Source organism: Narcine bancroftii, chromosome 13, assembly GCF_036971445.1.
Source record: "Narcine bancroftii isolate sNarBan1 chromosome 13, sNarBan1.hap1, whole genome shotgun sequence".
Taxonomy (NCBI): Eukaryota; Metazoa; Chordata; class Chondrichthyes; order Torpediniformes; family Narcinidae; genus Narcine; species Narcine bancroftii.
Genome location: NC_091481.1, coordinates 85,390,216 through 85,408,893, shown reverse-complemented (window position 1 = coordinate 85,408,893; position 18,678 = coordinate 85,390,216). Strand labels below are relative to the sequence as shown.

The following is an 18,678-nucleotide window of genomic DNA, read 5'->3' as shown; positions in this document are numbered from 1 at the left end:
ATAACTTTGTAGACCTCTATCATGTCTCCTCTCATCCATCTTTGTTCCAAAGAGAGAGGTCCCACCTCTGTTAACCTTGCCTGACAAGACTTATTTTCCAATCCAGGCCACATCCTGGTAAATCTCCTCTTGAAGAAACTGCTCAAGTTAAAATATAATATTCATCATGTGACAGAAACTTACCATTTGTCTCACTTGTCCATGATTAGCTAAATACAAAACAAAAAGTATTAGTATTGTACATAATGACAACAAGAAACTGTCTCACCACCAGCTACATAGCAGTGTTATCAGACATCGAACACAATGGGAAAACATTCTTATTACATCCAGGGGAAGGATATACTTTGATCGTAGGGTGCTGCTATTTTGAATAATCCCTTCTTCACAATGAAATGACCTTTAGGTCAGGTTTCACCAATGGATATTTTCATCCCACTGTTGCTTTTAAGTGCATCAAGGCATCAGTGCTACCAATAAACTTATCCCCAATGTATTGGAAACTCTTTCTGTACATATTGGAATGTCATAGACCTATAGCAGGGATTTTATCTGAAGGCTGTACCTGGCAATTGGAGTCAGATGACTCAGGCGGATGGATTTGAAAAGCTCAGATCAGCAGGAAGCTGATTGGACGATAGAGATCAAGTGATCCAGGGGATGTATTTATTTTCATGAATCTGTGACACAGGGTGGTATTAATTCACTTCAACTCCGCAGTATGGAGATGAAACGACTGACTGGAGTTTCACACTGTATATTCAACAGGGAGTAGGAAATTCACAACTAACTATTTTTTTTTGTCTACAGACTATTTAACATCATCATCACCCACCAGGAGAACAGTGGGGCCTAGTGCCTGCTTAAACTACACTGGGGCTCAGGCAGTGCACTCAAGCCCTGCTGTATCACATACTTTAGCTGGCTGATCTCTAGATTTTTTTTGCTTCAGAAGCAATGAAATATTTATAGCACTAGAAGAGAAAGGTTAAAATACCATTTGATCTGGTGAGGCCTGGTCGTCGGGGATTACAGAGAGGGTCCCCACTCCTAGTCATCCTGCTGTGTTGATGACTGCAGGCAAAGACGAGATTGACAGTGATTTCCCTACATCTGCTCAAGGGAGGAAATGCATGGCCATTGGAAATTAAACCACTGAAAGGGGGTCAGGGGAATCTCCTGTTTGGCAAACCCCAACAGGACACATGACAGGAGGGAATTTTGTACATGGAGGCTCATCTCTAAATAGAATCAGTATTGAAATCAGATATTCAATGTTTGTTACTTTCCAGTCCCATCCAACATACTTATTTTTTAAAAAAAATGAGTACTTATAATCCCTGAAAGCTTTCCTGGGAAGAATTAAGGGTAGTCCTTGGATAGTTCCATATCCCAATTCGTAAAAGGTCTACCAACATACAGTGCACAACATAAATTTGAAGGCTGTATGTTACATCCCCACTGAGTTCTAAGAGAAACATACTGTAAATGCAGAGTGGCAAAACTGGGGAAGTGGACATTGCAATGATTCTTTACCTCCAGTTAATAATAAATTAAAATAGAATATTGAAATGATTTATATTCCTCTAAAAAAAAAATAGAAAGCTAGTTTTGCAGATTTATAAAGGCATACACAGAGTGATCAATTGATTTTATTTTAACAGCACAGGATATCAAATAGGGAAGCTAGCTGGAGTAGTTAACTGAACCTACCCAGCCCAAACATGGTCTCTAAACCAGCTAAGCCTATTCGAAAGAAGCCTCCTCATTTGTTGGGGCACATCTAAAATGAGGTTGAGATAGGGTAATCTCATCTCTAAACAAGGTGGGACGAACCAAAAATAAACTGGAAGAACTGTTCTAAGATTTGGAGGAAATGTCACTAGTGGGAGATATCTTTGACATTCAAGTCCAGATTCCCTGCCTCTGAGGAGCGGGCATGTTGACGATGGGCTGCCTTTCCATGACTATATTGCAGGAACATATTTCCCAAATTACATGAACCTGTTCCCAATCAAGACAGTACATTTAATTCGGGTACATGGAAGAATGAACAGCTAGTGGACAGACGTACAGTGACACCATGCAAGTGAAAATATGCACATAATACATACAATAAAGATGATCTCAATATGATTCTAAGATTCACAATCTAATTAGCTTTTGCCACAAGTCCTCACCAGCAGACAAGATGAGGAAACATACAAGTAAAATGCTAGGTTTATAAGAGTAAATTCACAGCATGGTATATATTACAGAGACAGTAACGAACAGCAAGGGAGTTAAGAGCAGTTGCATGAATCATGCCACTGAAGTGTATGATGCCTTCTTGCTTCAGTTCTATAGGAATGGGGGCACAAATTTATGAAAACAAGTCTTCACAAGCTTGAAGAATGGCAAATTGAATGCACTCCAAAGCACCCATGAAAGTAATTTAGACATACAGCACTGTAACGGGCCTTTCCGGCCCACAAGTCCATGCCGACCAATTACACCCAATTAATCTAAAACTTCCGGTACGCTTTTTTGAACAGTGGGAGGAAATCGGAGCCCCTGGGGAAAACCCAAGCAGTCACGGGGAGAGCGTACAAACTCCTTACATAGTGCCAGATTTGAACGTGGGACACTGGTGCTGTAACAGCACGCCGCCCTAATGGGTACCATCCCAAAAAGTCAGACAGAACACTAATATTACCATCCAAAACTTAAAAAAATAGCTGAACGTTCCCAACCTTGCATCCCAAACTGACTGCTGTTGCAGTGCAGTCTATAGTTTGAAGAGAGAGTTTGTTCTTTCCTGTTTTCCAGCCAGAACATTAATTGGAGAATCAATCCCTCCAAGTACGAAAGCAGCTTAATCATGGAGCCAATGCCAGTGAATGACTTGATTACAGACAACCTCGTCCTCTCTTTCCACATCTTTCCAGCAGGCTCGGGATAGTGTCTGCAGGAGCAACTCTGGTGACACCTGGTTGTAGGGCACCATGACCCCTGGCCCTAGCCAACTCTGGTTTGAATAGGATCCTTCTTGCCCAGCCACGGACGACATGCTCCACTGTGGCCCCAACGACCATCAGAGCTTGTGAAGAGGGATGTCAAGCTTTGCAAAGCTTTTCCTCTTAATGTGCCAGTCACTGTCACCTCAAACAACTCTCCATGACGTGGTCACTTTACTGAATAAATCAAAATAAGAACTTTACCAATATTTCCAAAAATTCTGCAGACACTGTGACTGAAGTGAAAACTCAGCAGGTCAAACAGTGTACTTTATACAACAAAGATAGATATATAACCAACAGTTTGGGTTTGAGTCCTTCATTGAGGTAATAGCATTTATCATGATGTAGGGCTCAAGCCCGAAACATCAGTGTTGTATCTTTATCTATGCAATATAAAGTATTTTGTTTGCAAGGTCCATTTAACAATGGCGACTATTTCACTGCAGCATTTCAATCTTCCATGAAATAAATCCAGCCCTTCCATAATGGTTCTCCTCTCTGACTCTCCCTGCCTCAAACAAAATAACCATATATACTTGTGTAATAGTCAAGTTTTATATGGGATAGACTATTACACAAATAGATAGAGTATAAAGTCCACTTTATAAAAAAGGGAAAAGGGGAATAAACTGAGCCAGCTGAAGCAGAAATGTCCCTAGAACTTAGGCCCAATCTTAACAGTTAAAAAATTGCAAGACAAAGACTTTCTCTGTCCTGGAACAAAGAGAGATCCTCTTGCTAGACTGGTCTTGGTCAGTACACAAACTATTAACTAAGTAATTCTACATCTGACGGGGCCTTTGGTTGTTCGGAAACTGATCTGCGCTGAAATGCAATGAGGAGAAGGCTGTTTTGGAGGTTATCAAAAGCCAAGGGATGTGCAAGGGGAGTGACAACACAAAGCACTCACAAGGACTGTGCAGCTGTGAGCACGACTGCGCAATTGTCTTACCCCTAAATGGCATCAACAGACGTTTCTTCAGAGTGCCTGATAAACAAGGACCAACATATAATGATGAAGAACAATAAAGAACACCACATTCAATTAAAAACCAAGTGACATTCAATCTATAATAAGCATGGCTGGACGATACAGTACAGCATTATTAAGTTGGAGTTCTTAATTTTGTCCCTCAGCCCAGCAACAATAATTAACCAAGGAATGAAGCAACATAATGTCACCAAAGAGGATCATCATATCCCAACTAAGATCAGGCCATGTGGTACATATCTCCAACTGGGGCAAGAACCCATACAGAGTCTGTCTGATTTGGTTTGAAGTCAGCATAAATAGATCTAGCCACGTCAACCTCTATCGTCTGAATGTCCTCTTGTGCAGGAAAGAGGAACAACAAGGATAACTATAGAATCAGATCTCAGACCATCAGGTGGTAATCAAGCATCTACTACCCGTTCTGCACAATATACTGACCATCAATGCCATTGTGCTGCTCGTATCCACGCTTGCCCAGAATTGTCGGGGAGCCATGGTTCAAGACAGGGGTCACCTTTGCAGGAGTCATGCTGCCAGCATGAAGAGCAAGAAGAGGGACAGCCTTGATCGGTGGGTGAAGCTCTGTGGAGTGGAAGAATGTGACATGCTTAACTGGTGGTTAGTACAAACCTTGCAGATTTGTGTGATGGTACAACTTAACAAATGCTCGCAAGACTCTCACACCAAGTTCATTTCTTCGCAAGTTCAAAAGGGGACCCAGGTTTCACTGCCCCCCACCACCACAGATGCTGCCTGATAAGCTGTGTTTGTGGCATTTTTTAATTTCAAATTCCCACCACCTGCAGTCTTGTTGATATTCATCAGTGGGTTATTGAGAGTCACAGAATCATTCAGTATGGAAACAGGTTCGAGCGACTTGCTCCTATATTAAGTATTGATCTTTAATCATGTAATTTTTCAGCATTTGGCTTATAGACTTTATTTTGCTGTGGTCCTTCATCTCTATCAGCCATTCTTAACCTTTTTTAGAACTGTGCTCAAAGTTCTGGGCCCCCTTTCCCATGAAGCAGACAAGTTTAGATGGTTTCTTCCATAATTCTCCTCTACCCACTACATAAAATTATTTACGACTTCAATCTGTGCCCCCAAGGAGGGCGTATTGCTCATTGAGAATGGCTGATTTAGATAACTATTGCGAGTGTACCAATCTCCGCTACCTTGAAGGAGCGTATTCCAGATTTCAACCCCCCTCGGGGACAAAGGCTTCTCACGTCTCCTCTAAAACTCTAACCATTGTTGGAGTTTCGTCAAGTTGTATACGTACAACCAATTGATAATAAACTGGAACTTATTAACCTTATGCCTCTGTTATTGACATCTTTGTTAAGGAGAAGTTTCTCACAACCTACTCTACCCAAGCTTCTTAAAATATCGTATAACTTGCAACTCCAAAGAAAACAAACACAATCTGTCCAGTCCCTCCTTATATCTGAATTTCTTTAGCCCAGGAAACATCCTGATGAATTAAAATTAAAAAGAAAACAGGGGATGTTGGAAATCTGAAGCAACAATAGAAAATCCTGGAAAAATTCAGGTGATGATTCAACAGATTATTCCAGTTTTTCTTTCCAAAGATACTACTTGACCTTCTAAGATTTTATTTTTTGGCATTTCCTTTTTTTGTAATATCTGGTGCATCACCTCTGCTTCCTCTCAAATGGAATGGCTTCCTTCCTATTGTGTGGTAGCCAAAACTGCAGCTGTGGTTTATAGCTACAAAGACAAGTGTTATGTCTTTTTTTTTGTGGTATGTCACCACTCTTGCAAACGTCTACAGATGTACTGGTTGCAACCCTGTGTGGTACGGAGGTGCTAATGCTCAGGACAGGAAAAAACTTCAAAGGCTTGTTGGCTCAGCCTGCGACACTAATCTTCACTCTATCGAGAACATCTCCAAGAGGCGGTGCCTTACGAAAGCACCCTCTATCCTCAAGGGCCCCTACCACCTCTTTACACTGCTCCCATCAGGTAGGAGGCACGGAAGCCTGAAGACGAGCACTCATTGGCACAAGGACAGCTAATTCCCCTCTGCCATTAGATTTCTAAATGGACAATGAACCACAAACACTACCTCGCTTTCTCCTTTTTTGGCAATTTATTTATTTTAAATGTAATTTACAAAATATTTCCACTGTGTGATACTGCTGCAAAACAACAAATTTCACGACATGTTCATGTCAATAAATTCTGATTCTTAACCAAATTTTCTATCTATGTTGCTTTGGGGATCCTTTGACATATACACCAAGGTGCTTTTCTTCCTCAGTACTTTCTATTGTGTATACTCCCGAACCTTACTAGTCCAACCATAATTCATCACCTCACGTTTTTAGCATTAAATTCCATGGGCCATTACTCTACCCATCTTACCAAATCAGTATCTTTCTGTCCCTTATCAACAAGACCCCAAATGTTCAAATCATTTGCAAACTTACTGATCAAACAGTCTATATTTACATCCAGACTATTCATGAAGATAACAAATATCGAGGTGTCTACCCATGATCCCTTTGGTACAATGCTGAGGTTTTTTTACAAATTTAAAACCAAACCTCCCAGAACCACACCTTCTCCCAGTGAGCCAAGTTCTGACAGCATTTGCCTTGCACTCTACATGGAACTTTCTCAAATGGATGCAGTGAGTCAGGGTCATTTCTGAACTCTAATAATGCCTGTGTGGAGTTTGCACATTCTTCCTGTTTCCGGAAGGCTTTGGTTTCCTCCCGCGTCCTAAAGACACGCAAATCCACAGGGCAATTGATGACGATAGACCCCTCTTGTGTGAGTGCTGGAATCTGGGGGGGTGAAATAGATTTCATCAGGCCCTCGGAATTTATCTACTTTTAATATCACTATCTTCTCCTCTGGTAAATTGCTCACTACTCTCTCATTGAATTCTCTAACTACAAAGTCATTCTCCAGAGTGAATACGTTTAAGTATTTAATTAAGACCAACTATGTTCTTTTAAAATCCACCTGGACCTTATTCTTTCTCTGATTACCTATCTACTTATAAAATGTTTTGAGATTGTTGTTGATCATTCTACCCTCGATGATTTCGTGCCCTTTCTGAATTATCCCTCTATCAGAACCAGAATTTATTGTCACGAGCAAGTCACGGAATTCGTTGTTTTGTGGCAGTATCACAGTCCAAACATTCCTATAAACCAACTTTCAACAATAAATATATATAGTACGCGAAACGTCAAAGTAAGGCAGTGTCTGCGATCATTCAGGAATCTGATGGCGGAGGGGAAGAAGCTGTCCTTGTGCCGCTGAGTGCTCGTCTTCAGGCTCCTGTATCTTTTTCCTGATGGTAGCAGAGTGATGGGGGGGTCCTTGAGGATAGAGGCTGCTTTCTTAAGACACTGCTTCATTTAGATGGAGTGATGCCCATGATGTCGCAGGCTGAGTTAACAACCCTCTGAAGTTTTTTCCTGTCCTGAGCACTGGCTCTTCCATACCACAGTGATACCTCCAGCCAGAATGCTCCCCACAACATACTTTTAGAGGTTTCCGAGTGTCTTTGGAGACATACCAAATCTCCTTAAATACCTTACAAATTATAGCCACTGGTGGGCCTTCTCTTATACTTTCTATACTTCTGCAGTTTCTCCAGTCTTGTTCTAAAATCTATCTTTTTACAAGAACAATTCATTTTTGAACGACTATTTTTAATACAATGGTTCTCAACCTTTTTCTTTCCACTTACATACCACTTTAAGTATTCCCTATGCCATTGGGATTGCGTAAGGTGGTATGTGGGTGGAAAGAAAAAGTTTGAATTTTACTTTTAATCGTCCCTCATGGACTCGTTATGTGCAGGGTTTCAGAACTCCAAAGGAAATGGGCCAATGACAATTTTTCTGAAGCAAAATATTTCGGTAACAATTGGGTCTAGAGCAGTGATTCTCAACCTTCCCTTCCCACCCACATCCCACCTGAAGCAATCCCTTACTAATCACAGCGCACCGATGGCCTAGGGATTACAAAGTAGTATGTGAGTGGAAATAAAAAGATTGAGGACCACTGGTTTAATATTTCTGTTGGAATGACAGTGAAAATTGAATTCTGAAATGGATGTCATTGTTGATGTGATTGGCTGTGATGACCAAACTCATTCCAATTTGAACATTTACATCCAATAGACAACACATTATAGTAAAATAACAAAGCTGGAGAAACTCACCAGGTCAAACAGTGTTAACAAATAGCAAAAATAAAAATATATAAATGAGCTTTTGGGCTTGAGCCCTTCATCAAGGTATAGAAAAATGTCAGCAGGTGTCCATATAAAAGGGGGGAAGTTGGTCACAAAGTCAGGAGGTAATAAGTGGAGAAGCAAGGGAGGGGCATAGGACCAAGCAGATGTGATGCACCAGTACAACAACCATCTGCTTTGAAACCCCCACCACCACATGACTCATCAACAAATACGAATGTTTGTGGTGGTGGTGACCGCAGCAATTACTGAGTAGATTGTAAATCTGTGCAAGTGCAACTGCTTACCCAAGTATTTTACTATAGATTCCAGGGATTTCCTGATGATGGGTTTGAGTTTAACGGTTTTCTCTCCAATTTCTGGAAGTCTAGCAGTGCCTGTGAGAATGAGGATGGAACAGTCATTGTTACCCAACAGTTAACCACAATAATGAGAAAACATTCAACATATAGGAAGGCAAACATGAAATTGAACATTTCATGACAGAGGAATAATTGGAATATAGTTTATATTTGTGTTTATATTGCATACGAGCCCCTTTTAGCTTTACTCACCTCAGTCTATCAATGTGTTCTTCTATTTCCTTCCCCAATCCCCCCCCCCCCTATATTCCTTTAGCTGCCTTATCAAAAGCATCTGCATAATACGCTTAAAACACTTCCTGTAGGACCACATTCCACATTCTCGCCACTGTGTGGGAAGAAATTCCCAATCAGATTTCTTGAAGGCTTGTTAATTTGGCCCCTAATTTCTTAAAGGGTTGTTAATTTGGCTCCTAATCCTTTTCTTGCCCTATTTGGAGTAAGTAAATCAGTTGATATAAATTTGTCTGGGCTACAATCCCATGTAGCTGTCTTTGCTCTCCTTACGACCAGAAGAGCTATACTTATTGGATGGCACATACTCAAAGGCTATCTGATGTGACGGCATGCTTGAGTTGACTCTGGAAAAAAATTATAGATGCTCTTTTAATGTAGTGAAATTTAACTTTTTAAATTTATGGGGCCCTTTCCTTGATTACTGTCAAAATTTATATTATTGGATCCAATTTTATTGTCTGGTTGTCCTTTCTTTTATACATTAATGGAATATTTTTTGTATTTCATAGGTTGCTTACAGCTATTTGTTAATATACGTTTTACTTTGTTATATATATATTCTTACCTATATATATAAACAATAAAAATATTGGAAAGAGATTTCTTGAAGGCTGCCTTACGATGGCCTCGAGCTCAGCTCTTCTCCAAATGGTTGCCAATCCACGCAACATACAATCTCAAGTAGCCGGAAAACTCACTTATCCAGCATCCCCATAGGTGCCAAATACATGGGGCTTTACTGTATTTACCTATTCCGCAACTTCTCCTGTAGTTTCCTGTGGTCGTCCTCTAACTGATGATGTAACAGAGTGTCTGCGATGAGATGCTTTCAGGATTTCCCAAAGGCACATGACAAGATGGATTACAGAGTCGCTATGGACATGGCCCAAATCGCCTCCCTAATTTCACAGGTTTGATTGTGTATTCTTCCACCTCCCCCCCCACCCCCTTCTTAATTTGGAATCATTTGAGAATTTAGAACTTTTGATTTTTGTCTCTGTAATGTATAGTGCACAGTGGTGGTCCCACACAGAAGTATGTAGAAAGTCTTTCTTGAGAACAACTTTGCTCAACTCCCAAGCCCTGCATTCTATCCTGAAGCCAGCTAATAATCCATCTCGCAAAATGCTTCAATATTCATTTGCCTGTTCAAAGGCCTTTGAGAATCCAGATGTATTCAATTTGGTCTGCCAAGGCAATTTTCCCTTTGTTATCCATGCTATTGATCATTGTTCTTTAGTTTACAAGTGCTCTTTGATCTCAACTTAAGTCAGAATTGAATTACTTTTACATACTGACCCTTGGTTTAATGTTAGCCATCCCCAGTCCTCTGGCGCCACACCTAACAAATTGCTTCTGCTGTACACTCCCAAAGATGTGTGCTTAGCCCACTGCTCTACTCATTATACATCCATAACTGTGTGACCAGGCACAATTCCAAAGCTATCTACAGGTTTGCCGATGACACAATTGTCAGCAGAATCAGAAATGGCAATTAAGAAGCGAACAGGAGGAAGTTAAATCAGTTCGTTCAATGGTGTAATGACAACCACCTTCCACTCAACGTCAGCAGAACCAAGGAGATGATTGTGGACTTCAGGAGGAGGTCAGAGGAACATGACCCAGTCCTCATCGAGGGTTCAGTAGAGGACAGGATCAAGAACTTCAAATTCATGGGTGTCAACATTTCCGACGATCTGTCCTGGTACCTCCATGTTGATGCAATCATAAAGAAAGCTTGCCAGCACCTATACTTTGTGAGGTATCTGAGGAGCTCGGTACGTCACCAAAAACTCTCATAAACTTCTACTGGTGTACCGAGGAAAGCATTCTGGTTGCATCATTGCCTGGTACAGAGGCGCCAACTCTCAGGACAAGAATAAACTCCAGAGGGTTGTTAACTCAGCCTGCAGCATCACAGGCACCAGACTTCACTCCATCGAGAATATCTACATGAGGTGATGTCTTAAGAAAGCAGCATCTATCCTCAAGGACCCCCACCACCCAGGCCCTGCCCTCTTCATTCTGCTACCATCAGGGAAAAGGTGCAGGAGTCTAAAAACGAGCACTCAGTGGCACAAGGACAGTTTCTTCCCTGCTGCCATCAGATTCCTGAATGATCAATGAACCAAAGACACGGCCTCACTTTTCTTGCTCTATTATTTTTTTAATATAGTAATGTGTAAGATGGTTATAATATGAATGTTTGCTCTGTGACACTACTGCAAAACACCAAATTTCATGACTTGTTCATGACAATAAATTTTGATTCTTTCAAAATATTTACATGTAACCCATCTGGGCCAGTGGTTTTATCCTCAGTTTCTCAGTTTATTTCGTATTTCCTGTTTTAAATATACTTTGCTCTTCCAATTTCATCGATGTCATGTCCACCTCTCTGCTAAATGGTAATGCTAAATATTTACATATCCCTCATTGCCCATTATATTGTTCAGTCCACCCCTTAAGGCCAGAATTTGGAACTAGATGCGAGAACAGTCTAGCTCAGAGAGGTTTCACAGACTCAATGGGCCAAATGGCCTGTTTCTGTTCCTTTTTCTTGTGATCTTAATATTCTTATTCCAAGCTCAACTTCCTGCTTTTTAATTCATGTGGCCTCAGAATATTTCATTTTTTATGTTCATTGATTTCATTATTCCTCTTTGCTTTCCCAAATGTCTCGTCATCCCTTAATGTAGTTTGCTGCAGATTTGATGTCTGTCACTTTCCTGTGCTCAATTATACCTTTATTCCTTTGTATGAATGGAATAATGTTTAATTCACTTACATTTTGTAGGAAACATCCTTCCTTGAACAGCATTTTAAATGCCACCCACTGTGGTTTTACATGGCTGATTGTCAATAATGTTGTCCATATTTTATTTCCAATCTCTTCTAAGCTCCTTGTCCGTCTATAACTTTATTTTCATCATTATTGTAATTTAAATGTGTATTATGTACGGTCACCATTGCCTGGATATTCCCCGACATTTACCTCCCTTGTCCACTCTGATTTGTTCACAAATTCACGATATAGGAGCAAAAGTAGGCCAATCGGCCCATCGAGTCTGCTCTGCTATTAGCTGATCCATCCTCCCACTCCCCGGCTTTCTCCCCATAACCTTTGATGCCCTGACTAGTCAAATACCTGTCAATCTTGAATATACCCAATGACCTTGCTTCCACAGGCGCCTGTGGCAACAAGTTCCAGACTCACAACCCTCTGGCTAAATACATTTTTCTGCACCTCTCTTTTAAATTGAAGTCCTTTCATCCTCAAGTTGTGCCCTCTTGTCCTCGACTCCCCTACCATGGGAAACAACCATACCACATCTACTCAGTCCAGGCCTTTCAGTATTTGAAATGTCTCTATGAAGTCCCCCTCATCCTAATGTGTTCCAATGAGTACAGTCCAAGTTCCTCATGTGCTAATGAGAATTCCTGATATCATTCTGGTAAATCTTCTCTGAACCTTCTCCAATGCCAGCATGTCCTTTCACAAATAAGGTGCCCAAAACTGTACATAGTACTCTGAGTGAGGTCCAACCAGTGCCCTATAGAGCCTCAACATTGCATCCCTGCTCTGATATGCTATTCCTCTTGAAATAAATGCCAACCTTGCATTTGCCTTCTTCACCACCAACTAACTCAACCTTTAAAGTATCCTGCATGAGGATTCGCAAGTCCCTTTGCATCTCCGAATTTTGAGTTTTCTTCTCATCTAAATAATAGTCTGCATTTCTTATACCAAAGTACGTACAAAGTGAAGGGTGGGAAATTTAGGGGAGACGTCAGGGATAAGTACTTTTATTATATAAACCGAGAGGTGTGGGTGCATGGAATGCCTTACTGGGGATGGTGGTGGAGGCTGATACATTGGGGGCTAAACAGACACATGGATGAAAGGAAAATAGAGGGTTTTGAGGTAGGGAGGATTTAGAACTTTTTTTTGGAAGGAATATATGGGTAGGCCCAACATCGATAGCCAATGGGCCTGTACTGTGCTGTGCTGTAGTGTTCTATGTTTTAAAGCGTATGACCATTCCATTTCATCTGCCACCTTTTTGCCCGTTCTCCTAATCTTTCCAAGTCTCTCTGCAGCTTTTTGGTATCCTTGGCACCACCTCCCCTATTTTGGTTAACATCTGCAAATTTACCCACTAAGGCATCTATTCTATATTCCAATTCATTTACATGTGCTCCCCTACTTAAGATGGCCCGACTCACTATTTTTCAAAGTTACGATTGTTCGAATCCGTACTTTCAATTTCGAATTCCGATCTGTTCCCGCGCTTGCGACATGTGGCACGCTACTCTCCGATGGCAGCATCATGCGAGAGTACTGTACAGCGTACTCTCTCGTGATGCTGACTCAATCTGTGTATGGTTTTTTTCAGTGTGGAATAAAGATATTCAAAGTTTAATTATAAAAAAAATTGGGAGGTGCGGTATTCTTTTTCGACAGGATTTTTCAACTTATGATGGGTTTGTTGGAAGTGTAATCGTAGGTGAGGAGCACCTGTATATACAATGTAAAATGAAGCGCTCCAACATCAACCCCTGAGAAACACCACTGGTAACCGGTGACCTGCCAGAATAGGATCGCTTTATACCCAATCTGTTTCCTGCCAATCAGCCAATGCTCTACCCATTCTAGTATCCTTCCTGCAATTCCATGGGCTCTCATCTTGTTAGGCAACCTCAAGAGTGGCATCTTGTCAAAGGCCTTTTAAAAGCCCAAATACCCAACATCCACCGCATCTCCCCTATCTATCCTACCTGTGATCTCTTAAATAAAAAATTAGAGTGGATTTGTCAGGCAAGATTTTCCTTTAAGGAAACCACGCTGACTTATTGTCATGGACCTCTAGGTACTCCATAATCTCATCCTTGACAATGGACTTCAACAGCTTCCCAACGTCAGGCTAATAGGTCTATAATTTCCTTTCTGCTGCCTTGCTCCCTTCTTAAACAGCAGAGTGACATTTGTGATCTTCCAGTCCACCGAAACCATGTTCTCCATTACTAGTAAACACTCTTTAGTTGACTTTTACATATTGGGTCAGAAAAGTGTCAGGCACATACTGTAAGAAGGTATTTCCCTTGTCCCCTAACTTCTCCGTCAGTCGTTAAAATCCTTTATGTTAAAAAGGATATATTTTTTAAAAACTAATTTTTCTAATGGGAAGTCACATAATTGTAAAAAAGCCCACAATTAGACCAATGCAGATAACTCAGGCAAAGAGGAAATCACATAATAAACATAAGTCATTTTGACAAGTTTTATTTCCATAATTATCCATTTACCAAGACACGGTACAGATCAATTACACAGAGGGCAACACAATGGTTGCATGATGACCGACGTCAAAAATTAAATATTCCTGGGTAATGACTTTTAGAGCAGTTAGGCAATGTGGAAGAGAAACCACTAGGGAGAGGAGGTTGCATGAAAACAAAGAATGAGAGAAGAACAGGGAGAATAGATCTAAGTTCAGAATATCAAAGAGCTGGAAACAAAAGTGAATGAAGTTTGTAGGTTCTCCCAAAGAGTAAAATGTACCTCCTGATAGTGCAAATCAGCAAAAAAGCAACAAGGGCAAAGTTAAAATTTTGGGAAACAATCTTCACAGAAAGCTAAATAATGACAAGCGGCTCGAAGGAGAGCTCATGGAATGTATGCCACGAGGATTTCTGGACCAGTATGGAATGGTGCAATTGCTAAATCGTGGAGGGTTCATTAGCAATATTATTTAAGGAACCTCTAAGGAAGTGCGACTTTATTATTAAATTATTTTCTAACAGAGTGATGAGGCTTAAAATTACAATCATCAATTTATGGATTGAATGAAATGGATCGTGAAATTAAAGATTTATCAGCAAATAAAACAAATATTTAAAAAGTCATTTCTCAACAATATAATTTGTTGAGGTTTAACTTTCCCCTGGAAGGTATAGCCACGGCTAACAAGAGGATACTATTTGTTTGGCATTTCAATAGATTATAGTATAAAAAGGATTAAGCCCAAAGTGTGTACGTGTTTTAAAAATAGCAAAGACTGACCAAATGTTGGAAAAAAGATTGAAACTATACCAAGTATTATTTTAAAAATCTGCATTTAAAACCGTGAACAGTCTACTTTCACAATAGAAAATACGGGGACTGATCGCCTCATAAGAATGAGGAACATAATAGTAAATTAACACTAAAAAGAAAAAGTACAACATAAATTAATGGAATGAAAAAAACATGAAATTCCACCTGACTTTGAAAATCAACTGTAGTTCCTAAATCCTGTCGGATCCCTTTGGCACGGAAGATCTCGCAACAAGCCCTGCTCTGCAAGAGTGGGAGGATGAAGTAAGAAGCCATAGATCACTTAAATCAGTGGAGAACAGGCTAGAGTCTCATCAAGGGTATGATAACAGGCTATTTGGGAACAAATAAATCACTGGAGAAGGTAGTTGAAAGGGAAATGATGTGCGACAAAACTAGTGCAGTTTTTCTGAGGGTGTAACTTGTTGAATCAAACACACCTCAGTCACTTACAGACCCTGTCCACAATCTAATTGAAGGGATATGGTATAACACATCCCATTTGAGTTTTATACGAGTCTATAAGTGTGAAGAAACTGGAAAGCCTGCAAATGGAATGAGTGGACAGTGGTGCAATAGTGCAATGCGTGAAATCTTCCATTTTAACAAGAGGTATGGAAAACCAGAATTTAAAACATTAGAGATGAGTAAATGTGGTTTTGCAAAGGAATCCTTAGGTCCCTTCACTTGAATTACAGAAACAGGCAAGTAACATCGAGAGATTAGAAAGGCAATTTTCTGGTAGACTCTCATGTGAGTTGAAATATGCTGAAATTATACAGGACTTTGGTGAGGCCACACCAGGAGTACTGCATATAGTTTTGGACTCCTCATTGAAGGAAAGATGTACTTGTTTTGGAAGGCGTAAAACGAACGTTGAACAGATTGATACCTGGAATGAGAGGGTTGCACAATGAGGAGACGCTGCATTTGATGCATGTATACACAGAAACATAAGAAACTGAAGCAGGATTAGGCCACCTAGCTCTCTGAGCCTGCTCCATCATTCAAGATGATGGATGATCTTGTATCTCAGCACTAGTTTTCAGCAATATCACCTATTCTCTTCTTGTTCAGAAATGCATCGAGTCTATTTTGAATGAACTCATCGACTAGCCTGCACAACTACTTTGGAGAAGAGGAATTCCAAAAGGCTCACTGAACCAATTTTTGCTTCATCTCTCTTCCTTATTCTTAATCTGTGCCTCCAGAGACAGAAGATTTTCTCCCCACATCTAGTTCGCCAAATCCTTCCTTTAAGAATGTTATATGTTTTGAGGAGGACCTACTCTCATTCACAAGAAAACCAGAAAATAGAAGTCAGGCACCTTGTCCCTCAAGCCAGCTCTATCATTCAGAATTACCATGGCTGATCTTCCCCAAGCTTGAACTCCTCTGTGCGTTCACCACAGCTCTCCAATTGTCTGGTTTCCAAAAAAATGCATCTACCCCCCTCCACCCAAACCGCTCTTAAAACACCTGCAATGATTTAGCATCCACAATTTGCTGAGGTAAAGTACTTCAGAGGTGAACTACCCTCGAAACTCAAATAGATATGGCAAGCACACCATACATGGAAGCAGCCTGGTGAATTTCTGCTGCACTAACTCTATCCTTCTTAGATCAGTACACAAAAGTGCTGGAGAAACTCGGGTAACGAGGGATCTATTGGAAGTAAAAGGCACCCGATGTTTCAGTCCTGAATCCTTCATCAGGGGAGTTGAAAATCAGGCCCGAGTAAAATAGTTTGGAGAGGGACATGCACAGGCTAACAAGGAAGGGGTAATAATTAGATACCCCTAGACAGAAGTTGTGGGAGGTGGAGGGCAGCAGTAATGGAAGATGTGGAGCATCAGGGTTGCCATCCTTCACAGTGGAGCAGCCAAATCGAGGTAAACAAGAAAATCTACATATGCTGGCGACTAGTGCAGCGCACAAAAGATCTCCCTCTGCTCCCACACCCCTTTACAGCAAAGACCTAAAATCCAGACTGCTTGGGAATTGGGTCAGTCCGGATTTTTGGATTTTACGGATTCTTGGACAGTACTTTTTAAAATTCAAATTTAAGGAGAATAAAGAGGAGATGAATAGGTAAATTTTGATAGCAAAATAGTTTTCATATAAAATACAAAAAAGCCAAATAAATATTTACTTGTTGATTTCTGTGCACCTGCGGCACTTACGCATGCACACGAAAGGCCGCTAAATTTAAAAAGCTTGAGTTTTTGAGTTCAGATTCTTGGGTGGTCAGGATTCTGGTTTTTTTTGGACTTTTACTGTATTCAGGCACCTGCTTGATTTTTGACACTCCCTGATGAAGGGCTCAGGCCCGAAATGTCAACTGTCTTTTATTTTCTGTGGATGCTGAATTTCTCTTGCACTTCTGGGGACTGCACTCAGCCCCAGCGACAACAGATTTTCTTGTTTATCTACATCCTTCTTAGCTAAGGAGACCCAAAATTGTGCACAAGATTCCAGGTGCAGTCTCACCAAGGCCCTTTCCAAATGCAATAAGAATTCCTACGATCAAACTTTTTGTTACAAAGGTCGATGTATCCTTCATCATCCAAACCACCATAGGTCTGGAGAGACTGGAGTACACATCCAGGTTCCCTTGAACTGGAACATGACTCAAGCTTTCAGCATTTAACACATACTCTGCTTTTGACTTGTTTGGCAAAGTTGATGACTCCACATTTTTGGACATTGGGGCAGCACAGTTAGCTCAGCAATTAATGCAGCGGTGTCACAGCACCAGTGACCCGGGTTCGAATCCAGCACTCTGTGTGAGGAGTCAGTACATTCTCCCCATGTCTACGTGGGCTTCCTCTGGGTGCAGCGCTTTCCTCCCACCGTTCAAAACCCACTGTGGGTGTAGCTCAACTGGGTGTAATTTGTGGGCACGAGCTTGTGGGCTGAAAGGGACTGATCCCGTGCTGTATGTCTAAAATCTCAATTATATTCCATGCGTATGTCCTTGCTCACTCATCTTATCCCCCTAAAATCTATTTGCATCCTCTCAGGGGTCACAATCCTACACTGTTAATAAACTTAAAAAAAAAATTAAATAGTTACAGTGGACAACAAAGATTTTGCTTCTTGAACACTTTTGGGTGTATTTTATGGATTTTGGGTGACTGATCACGAAAATCACTTTAAAATGTATCACATACTTTTTTTTTGAAAGATACAGGTGCTCTCCTACTTATGATAGTCTGACTTACAATATTTCCAAAGTTACAATAGTTTGAATCCGTACTTTTAATTTCAAATTCCAATCGGTTCTCATGTTTGCGATATGCGATACGCTACACTCTCGCGTCCTCACCATCCAGCAATTAATGTTAGTTCAATGCTTCAAAAGTTCTTCATGCCCAGGGTGCCTTCAGCTGTATATGTTAATGGCTTTTTTCAGTGTGGAATAAAGGTATTCAAAATTTAATTCTAAAAAATGCTGGGTATGGTATTCTTTTTCAACTTACAATGGGTTTGCTGGACCGTAACCGCATCACAAATTGAGGTGCACCTGTACAGCCTACTTTTGTGATTTTCTGTCATAATTTAAGTCTACTTCAAACATACATAACCATGATGTGCAATGTGCCATTGAAAATTTTCTGCATTTGCACTCGAACTTCTTGCTAATTTTGGTGCCTTCAGTGATGAACACGGTGAAAGGTTTCACCAGGACATTGTGACCATGGAAAAGCGTTATCAGGGCAATTGGAATCCATGAACGCCGGCCA

General features: G+C 40.7%; 1 protein-coding gene across 8 annotated transcripts in view; it reads right to left on the bottom strand.

Moving 5' to 3' along the window:
- Positions 1–18,678, bottom strand: part of LOC138748536 (metastasis-associated protein MTA1-like) — a 102,172-nt gene that overhangs the window by 10,011 nt on the left and 73,483 nt on the right. For 3 of the 8 annotated variants that reach the window (XM_069908909.1, XM_069908911.1, XM_069908913.1), the window contains 4 exons: positions 8,524–8,613; positions 4,432–4,575; positions 3,910–3,987; positions 184–209 (listed from right to left, as the gene is read on the bottom strand). In XM_069908909.1, the coding sequence (XP_069765010.1) occupies positions 184–209; positions 3,910–3,987; positions 4,432–4,575; positions 8,524–8,613 (338 nt within the window). Of the gene's footprint in view, positions 1–183; positions 210–997; positions 1,075–3,909; positions 3,988–4,431; positions 4,576–8,523; positions 8,614–18,678 lie in introns of those variants that run through there. The other 5 variants (XM_069908910.1, XM_069908914.1, XM_069908912.1 and 2 more) reach the window with 3 other exon arrangements.